The following is a 9546-nucleotide window of genomic DNA, read 5'->3' as shown; positions in this document are numbered from 1 at the left end:
TGAATTGGCGGTTGTTATGTAGTTATATATCGTGAACAGATATACGTGCGTGCAGCGGTTTTTCTCCTGCCTCATGCAGATCAGCCACTCGCTGGAGGTACGGCGTCTGCCCACCCTGGAACACGCGGAGCAGCTGGGGTTGGGGCCGGGAGTGTCTCGCAGGTGGGAGGGGGAGGGGGAGGGGGAGGGGGAGGGGGAGGAGGAGTCACGCCGCGTGTGTGTCTGTGTCTGTGTGCGTGTGTGTCTCTGTGTGTCTCTTGTGTGTATTTGTGCGTCTGTATGTATAGACTCATGGAAGGGTTACTGGGGAAGCTTTCCCTTTCAGAATTTCGGAAGCTGCCCGTCTCCAGTATTCGGTCCCCCCGCACTCACCTCCCCCCCCCCCCGTGGACACCCCCTTCAGGGCCGTGCTCAATATCTGCGATGTGGTCCTGGCGTTGCTGCGTTTCCGAACTAACGGAGGCGACTGGGTGGATGCGCTGAATGCGGCCATACCTGCCCGGAAGAGGAGCCCGCGACCTGAAGGATACCATGTCATATGACTGGATGTTATGATGATAATTAGTAGTGCAGATTAAGACAAGGCATCTTTAGCCCGTTTCCTTTGGGGGGGAGTTACCTACCGGCCTGTAACCTACCGATATAGGCTACCCTGCCGATCGGCTACCGGCCGGGGCAAAACTCGGTTGACTGTAACGGAATGGAATGGAAAGTTCCTAACCATGCATAAAAAGTGAAGTGCCTTGTCTACACATGGCTCACTGAAGCGACCAAACCTGCTGCGCTGCTGCGTGCTGCGTGCTGCTGAGCTGACTCGCGGGTGCACGCTGACAGATGATGATGAAAAGTTTCCCAACAAGATAGACAAGAATGCCTACTATGTATACATCTTTGGATTTAAATTAACATACGCTGTACAGAGGTACATATTTCAATACTTGGAACAAGTCCACTAACAGTTTTAGGATCCAAACGTCGTCGTTTCACTTTCGTTTTGGTGAAATGACGAGCATTCCTGCCTTAGCCATGTACTTCGCGCGGAAATTCGCATCCTGGAAAAAGCAACTGGATATATAAAGGTCGGCTTTTACAGAATGCTTGACAACGCTACACCTCGCGTTTTTGAGCCTCCTGGCTCGTCTGGGTTTTATGGGTCTTGCGGGGTTTTCAACGATTTTAAGTAAAAACATGTGTATCCCCGTTCTGGTCAAAAAACATTGTTAGCTGCAAGTAACGGTGTTAAGGTTTTATAGTAAAAAATGATCAACGATTCGTGTCAGTTCATGTGAAAAGCATGGTAAGCATCTTTTCGGAATAAGTAATCCATGGTTACTCGTTATGGGCGGTGCCTCAAGCAAGACACCCCTGCCCATTCACAGCTCTCAAAAATACAGCAAATCTTGAGGCACCGCCCATAACGAGTATCCATGGATTACGCACTTCGAAAGGATGCCTACCATGCTAAGTTCCCTACTAATATGCAAAATGCAAGGATCATCAGTTTCATTACACGACTTGGTATGCGCCGGTTTTGCCCTTTCATCGACTTGAAGGAAAGGGTCGCCAAAATCTTCTAGTCAAAGACTCGGAATCTCATACATGCGATGAGATGATACTTCGCACGAATGCTTAATCTGTTTTTTTAAATTGCAGGTTAGTCGCGTCCAATAGCGGCCAATCACCAGCCGCAGCTCCTCCTTTAAGAAGAGCTCAAACAGAGCAGCGGTTGCATCCGCCGCTGGCCAGCCGTGCGTTCTCCTCCTCCTCCTTTACACTAGCTCGCCTCCTCCACTCCTTCTTCATCACATCAAAGTCATGAGCAGCTTTCAACAAACAACAACGGCAGCAACCACCGCGACAAAGCCGGTAATTCATATTTCGAGCCATTTCGGTAAAAACAACCTTTCATCGCATTATAACAAAATGCACAAAATCTCCTTTTAATTAATTAAAACAGTTTGCTCACCCAGAAAAATTGCCTGAAGAAAAAACGTCCCCGTCGAAAAAATCGCCTGTAGTGCTCCTCCCAAAGTAAGCAAGTTCAGGAGCAGGCGAGGTGGTCGTCCGGCAGGCTTCAGGTGAGGTGCATGTCCCCCTCCTCCGCACCGCCGCTCTCGCACCCTTCACCTGGCTCTTCCCGCTCCTTTCTTTCCCCTCCTGTCGCTGTTGTAACTTCTTTCTTTTCTTCTCCTTCCTTAGCGGCATTAGCTCCTTGGCCGCTTCCACGAGATTCGTGTCTTGTGTCCAAGTTCTTCTCCCTTCCCCCACCCTTCTCTCTCTTTCACACACACACACACACACACTCTCACTCACACACACACACACTCACTCACTCACACATACACACACATAGCTGCATGTTTAATTCTTGGATCCGTCTGCCTGGGTTATCTCTGTCTGTCTGTCTGTCTGTCCATCTGTCTGTCTGTACGTATGTATGTATGTGCTCAAGTGCCAACAGAATACGCAACGATAAGCACCAATTCACCCCGCGTCGTCGCCTCGCCACCACTACCTCCCTCCGGCAACTTCCTAGAAGAAGACCCCCCCTCGAACCCAGTCCCGAGTGGGACTCCCGACCCAACCCAACCCTCCACACACTCACATCGGACACGCGGCCTCGAGCGGATCACGGTGATCACGGCCGCGGGGAAGCGCCCCCTCACCGCCCCGGCTCCCGAGCCTGACCGCCCTTCGACTTGGAACCCCCCACCCCCACCCCCACCCCTACCCCCGACACCCCCAGGCCCCCCATGACCGCTTCCTCATCCTCCCACTCATGCGCCATCAAATCCATTCGGCCCATGAAACTCTTCTCCGGGGAGATGAAGGCCAGGTTGTTGATGTGGCTCGTGTAGAGGCAGGCGTAACGCTCAATCTGCAGTACAGTACGGCGTGCAGTACGGCACGACACGGTTCCGTACGACATACCAGAGGATGGAGGCATGTTGTGGGATGGTGGTTTGGATTGGGGACTGGGTAGTGGGTTATGACCACACTCTGTGTCTGTGTGTGTGCGCACGTGCGCGTGCGCGTGTGTGTGTGTGTGGGGGGGAAAGACGAACCACACACGATTGAGGGGGGGGAAGGGTTGTTGCGAAGCGGCGGCATCAGGCGATGGATCAGTAGTCGTCCGGGGGAGGGTACTCTTCAGCGGCTTGCGGGGTCAGGGAGGTGGTGACCGCCACTCCCCACTCCCCACTCCCACTACTATGACCACTCCAACACTGCGCCACTCCCACTCCCCTCTACTCCCACCCCACTCCCACTCCCACTCCCCTCTACTCCCACCCCACTCCCACTCCCACTCCCCTCTACTCACACCCCACTCCCACTCCCACTCCCCTCTACTCCCACCCCACTCCCACTCCCACTCCCCTCTACTCACACCCCACTCCCATTCCCACTACCCTCTACTCACCCCACTCCCACTCCCACCCCCACCCCCACTCCCACTCCCACTCCCACACTCACTCCCACTCCCACTCCCACACTCACCTGGTGTGCGAATCTGGAGTTCTGGTGCCCCGTCTTCATGAGCTGCCCCCAAATGGGGTGGAACTGCCGGTGGTGGGCGCGGAGGAGGGCGCTGTGACGGGACTTCAGCTGCGCCCTGTCCGCCTCCGCAGCCTCCAGCAACTGCAGAGCATCGCGGTGGAGCTGCGGGGCAATAGGGTAATAAGGCGGAAGAGGGGAAGAAAACAGAGACAGCCGTGTAGGGTCAGTAAAAAGCCGTTAGTGGTCGTTGGACATGTCGACTGGTGTATGTAAGGACACGGGTATACAACTCGCGAGGAAAACAAAGATTTTTGGCGCCAAATGTGAATGATGAATCGCCATCACCTACCATACGCCCAACCACCCAACCACCACCATCCCCAGGCGGGGGGAACTCCAGCACTCCCAGCACAACGCACCTGCGCCTCGGCGGATCCGTCCTCCCCCCCCCTGGAGGCCCCCGGGGCCCCCTGGCGGCTGCTGCTGCAGCGAATACTCCACTTCAACCGCTGGATCCGGTCGTCGTACTCGTCCCGCAACTGCCGTAACTGCCGTAACTCCTCTTGCATTTTCTGCATGGTGCGTATGTATGTATGTATGTATATATGTATGTATGTATCTTAGTGAGTTGTGTGTGTGAAACACAGCGAACCATTTTACAACATTTACCACATTTACAACATTTAAACACAAGCGAGAGAATAAACTCACACAATCTTGGGAAAGAAAACGAGGTGCGGTCACACGAGGTGCGGTCACACGAGGTGCGGTCACACGAGGTGCGGTCACACGAGGTGCGGTCACACGAGGTGCGGTCACACGAGGTGCGGTCACACGAGGTGCGGTCACACGAGGTGCGGTCACACGAGGTGCGGTCACACGAGGTGCGGTCACACGAGGTGCGGTCACACGAGGTGCGGTCACACGAGGTGCGGTCACACGAGGTGCGGTCACACGAGGTGCGGTCACACGAGGTGCGGTCACACGAGGTGCGGGGGGGCAATTTCCTCCCCCCCACACACATACACAAACACAAAACCCACCATAGACCGGCCGAGCTTCTCGAGCTCCAGCTCCAGCTCCGGAACCACCAACATCGTCCGCCAACCAATATCCTTTTTGGATTTGACAATGTCACCGTAGATGTGATCACCAACGTACAACACCTGACTGCCTGTACCGCATTGCCCGTTGGCGGTTGATAGTTGAGTGGTTTTGCGAGAGGCGAAGCGGCGTTTTTAAATGACGGTTGACGAGGACAAAGCGGATATGTACGGATATCCGTACTCGGCACCCGCATCTCCGACCCCCGCCAAAAGATATAACCACCAATCCCTATACCAGCCCCCCCCTGAGTCCTCGGCTGTCCGACGTCTCTGTCAGTTTGTCTGTCACTAACTCTACATGTCTGTAAATCTGTATGTATCGTCTGTATGTCTGTATATCTGTATGTCTGTCTTATATCTGTTTGTCTAAATCCTTGTCTGTATGTCTGTCTGTATGCCTACATCCCTCCCACTCACCCTCCGTTACTCCAAGCATTTTGTGGAGGTCCAGATACCAACCGCCCTGAAACACATTACCGCCGCCGCCGCCGCCGCCGCCGCTGCTGCTGCTGCCGCGGATTGGCGACTGGAAAGCAGCACCAGCGGCAACAGCAACAGCAGTAGCAGCACCCGTGCCGTTGCTGCTTTCACCACCGTCACCACCGTCATCACCACCACCACCACCACCACCAGCACTGGCTGCGGCTGCTGGTGGCGGCGGAAGGGCGGGTGCGGACGAGATTGCCGCCGCGTTCTCTTCGGCCATATCTTGCTCATCTATCGGCGTGATGGGCGCGCCGTTATCAGTGTTCTTCAGCATGCCTGCTTGTTGCGGGGTTGGGGGGTAGCGGGGTAGCGGTTTTTTTCGGCGGGGGAAGGGAAGGGGGGCTTTCATAATCGTATATGTGAGGGTCCTATTCAAGAGCCGGCGTGTTCGCGGCTCCGGGTGGCAAACATATGGGTAAACACATGCGTGTGTGCGAGAAACTGCGATACCTTACCCCCCCTTCCCCTTCCCCGGGAGAGCTGGGGAAGTGTGGGGCTGGATGTGGCTGGACCTAGCCAGAGTGTGACCTGGAAGACACGTCGTACATCCGTACTTGTAATTCATTATTTGTTACAACATATAATATGTACCCCACCACCACCTCCATTCCCCCCCCACACACAAACACCTCCTCCATTTCCCCCCCCCACCACCCCCTCCATTCCCCCCAACCTCTCACCCCCTCAGGCTGCACCTCCCCCCTCCCTTCCCTACCTGTGTTGACGTCCACAGAGAAGAGCGGAGCCCTGTGCTGGAAGAAGGAGGGCTTGGCGCAACCCACCATCACGACATCGAAGTACTGCAACCACTCGCAGGTCTTTTGAGGACCTGGGGGGCAGGTAGGCAGGTAGGTAGGTAGGTAGGTAGGCAGGTAGGTAGGGCAGCAATAAGTGTACGGCAGGTAGGCCAAAACAACGAACTTCATACCAACCCTTCCATTTACCAACCACCCTACAACCGCCTACATGTATCCGGAGCTCCTATCCTCTCCCTGCTCACCATTACCGCCATAACCACCCCACCCCCCACCCATGAAAACACACATTTTCCCCCTCTCTTCATGTCGTGAAAACACACACACACACTCCCCCTCTCCCCTCCCACACACTCCCCCCGCTCTCCTCCCCCCCACCCCACCCACACACTCTCCCCCCCTAACACACACACACACACGCACCGGTTCTCCCCGATATGAGGAAGTTCATGACCACGTTGGTGTAGTCGAACAGCGAGTTGGTCGCGAGGAACACAGCGCGGCCACTGGCGCGGTGGGTCTCAAGAACCTGTGTGCATGTTCATGTATGTATGTTCATGTATGTATGTATGTAAGTGTATGTATGTATGTATGTATGTATGTATGTATGTATGTATGTATGTATGTATGTATGTATGTATGTATGTATGTATGTATGTATGTATGTATGTATGTATGTATATATGTATGCATGTATGTATGTATGTATGTATGTATGTATATATGTATGCATGCATGTATGTATGTATGACGTTGATTACACTGTGGGCTGAAAAGCCGGGGGCCCAGGGCCGAAGCACAGCGCGAGGGGCGGGTGCATACATCTGGTTAGTCTCATGCACTCCGCCCCCGGGTCAGGCCGCACGGGAAACGACGGCCGGCACGCAACAGCGCTTGTTTGGCGCTCCAACTAGACGGGATCTATGCCCGTTGGTCTCCTAACATAAACGAAGTCGCAACTGGGGGGCTCTTCCTGCCGACCGAACGAACCGAGCATCTCAGAGAGCTCGCAACCAGGACCTGGGCGACCGGGAGCCCGACGAGTCATCCCGGGCTGGGGAGGTCACCAAGCTCAAAAATCCTCATGCAAAAAAAGAGCGCAAAGAGCTCACACCACAAGACGCCAAACAGCCTCCTGAGACTACTACCCTCCTCCGCCTCTCCCTCCCTGGGCTAGTCCAGGGGAGATAGCCCCCGTCGGGGGGGTAACACCGCACAAGTCCGCGCCCTTCCACAGCACTGGGTCTAACTTGAAAAGTACTCAAACGATAAACGGGAAGTATGTATGTATGTATGTATGTATATATGTATGCATGTATGTATATATGTATGTATGTATGTATGTATGTATATATGTATGTATGTATATATGTATGTATGTATGTATGTATGTATGTAAGAGCGGTGGTACGGGGCCCACGAGCAGGAAATGCAAGGAAATCCAGGAACTACAGCCGGCGCCCAAAGTACCGGCGACAACATTAAATACCTGTACGGAACTTGTACTGCAGAAAGGGCACGTTGCCAAGATAGGGAACTTGGCCGATCAGCCGGGCAGATACAGACTAACAGACGGACAAACGGGCATGCAAACAAATAAACAACTTCAAACGCACACACCTCCCCTTCCACTCCCGCACCCTTGGCTCTGTTCTTGATTCCTCCTCTCTCCCCAACACGCACATACACACACGCACACGCACATACACACACGCACACGCACACATACACACACACACGCACACACACGCTCACATGCACCAGATGCTCGTCCCGGTGGATGAATTTTTCCGGGTTGGCCGCCACCGCCCGCTTCAAGGAGCCGTCACGGTGACACATGTCCACTGCCGTACGGAGGTCGCGGTAGAGATCCTGGAGGGGGGGGACGGGGGGGGGGTGCAGCGGGATGGGGGGTATCGGGGGTTGGTGGTTGGTGGTTAGTGGTTACTGGATAGGGGGACAGCAGAACGGAGGGGGATGCCTTGGGGTTGTTGGTGTGGTGGTGGAGGTGTACGTATGTGTGTATTGATTTTGTTATGTGTTAAGCTTCCACGAGAGAGAGACACACGCACCCGTACGGTAACCGTCCGTACGGCACACGGGCACAACTCTCGGGAGCTGCTGTAGTGAAGCGACCAGGCTTCCTCCGTAACAAGCAATACATTCACATACATACATACATACGGCGGTACATACATACGGCGGTACATACAGATGGCTTCCCAAGGTACCCCTCCCCCCCCCAGCCCCCCCCGGCCCCCCCCGCACTTTGTAGCTCTTGCGGCGCAGAATCTCATGTCGACCTTCATCCTGCCGGGAGGGGCATGTTGGCGGTCGGGGGGGAGGGGGGGAGGGAGGGAGGGGGGGAGGGGGGAGAATACTTAGGGTTTTGAAGGCGCGTGTGTTGAGGAGTTGTAATGGTAGAGAGAGGTGGATGGGAAGCAGTCTCTGGTTTGCGTTGTATGTGTGTATGTGTGTATGTGTGTATGTGTGTACGTGTGCGTGCCTGTTTGATGGAACACAAGGTGGGTGGGGTTCAAAACCTCCCACCCACCCACCCAACCCACCCGATGTCCTCGTACAACTGCACGACAAACCGCAACCCCCTCCCCCCTCCTTTTACCCCCGCCCTTCCCCCCTCCCCGCCTCCCCCCCTCCCCCGCTCCTGTTGTTTAGTTTCTTGCACATGATCTTTCATATATGATATATACCCACCCCTCCCCCAAAAACACAGGTTCCTCTTTCCCCTTCCCCCCCTTCCAACGCCCCTTCACACCTTCATTTCCACCAGCTGCATGTACAGGTAGGCCTCAGCCAGACTGAACAACGTGTCCACCATGCCGTACCCCCCGGCCTCGTCAAACACACCAGCGCCGGCAGCCCCCGAGGAGTGGTGACCGTTGTACACGGACTGGCCGGGGCGTGCATGTGTATGTAAGTATGTATGTGTGTGTGATTGTGTACGGGGGAAAAGTTGGAGGGGGGTTAGGAGGCGCAGGGGGCGGGGGAGGAGTAGCGGGCAGGTGAGGGCAGTGTGAGGCGAAAGATCGACGGGGGGCGTGTGTATGTGTGTGGGGGGGGAGGGAGGTGGAGAGGTGGAAGGAGGGGGCGGGGAGATGAAACCCAAAACCTTCAGCACGAACCCCCCCTTCCACAATTCCTACAGACCAGCCCCAGGGCAAAAAAGCGGTTCCCGCTAAAGAGCTAAGACGGCTGAATGCCACTAAAACGTCACCAACTTCATCGTTAACGTAACCACCAACTACCAACTGTAAACCACCAACTACCGAGGGGAAAAACACGGCTACCGAATAGCTGCCCCAACTCTACCCAAGGAACCAACCCAACCCCTCCCCCTTCTCCCTCCCGCCCCTGGCCCTGCCGTACCTTCCGTACATCCACGGGCAGCTCCTGAAAGCCGTGATACGCAACCTGGAAGGATTGCAGATTGAGGGGGAGGGGGAGGGAAACGAGATTGGGTTGAGACTGTGTGTACCCGTGTGGGGGGTTGGGCAGAAATCGTACGTGCAACAAACTGCCTCAACGGTCAACTGCCATTGATGTCCACAAGGCACCCATAACTACCTGCCCTGAATAGCTCCGGAACTTCGCACACCAAAAAAAACTAAAATTATTGAAATTTAAGTGAATATATTCTTAGTGAAATAAATCATAAAAATTAGTAAATATTATGTAGCCCT

At 54.7% G+C, this 9546-nt stretch overlaps 1 protein-coding gene across 1 annotated transcript in view; it reads right to left on the bottom strand.

Moving 5' to 3' along the window:
• Positions 1-2662: 2662 nt before the first annotated feature.
• VOLCADRAFT_56272 (uncharacterized protein) overlaps positions 2663-9546 on the bottom strand; it is a gene marked incomplete at both ends in the record, with an annotated part of 9004 nt that continues 2120 nt past the window's right edge. Inside the window, 10 exons of the mRNA XM_002946754.1 lie at positions 2663-2878; positions 3499-3621; positions 3918-4070; positions 4542-4672; positions 5022-5130; positions 5786-5919; positions 6257-6374; positions 7601-7717; positions 8622-8756; positions 9242-9331. Coding sequence (XP_002946800.1) covers positions 2663-2878; positions 3499-3621; positions 3918-4070; positions 4542-4672; positions 5022-5130; positions 5786-5919; positions 6257-6374; positions 7601-7717; positions 8622-8756; positions 9242-9331 — 1326 coding nt within the window. The remainder of the gene's footprint in view (positions 2879-3498; positions 3622-3917; positions 4071-4541; positions 4673-5021; positions 5131-5785; positions 5920-6256; positions 6375-7600; positions 7718-8621; positions 8757-9241; positions 9332-9546) is intronic.

The sequence above is a fragment of the Volvox carteri genome, assembly GCF_000143455.1.
Source record: "Volvox carteri f. nagariensis unplaced genomic scaffold VOLCAscaffold_4, whole genome shotgun sequence".
Lineage (NCBI taxonomy): Eukaryota > Viridiplantae > Chlorophyta > Chlorophyceae > Chlamydomonadales > Volvocaceae > Volvox > Volvox carteri.
This window is presented reverse-complemented; position numbering and strand designations above follow the sequence as displayed.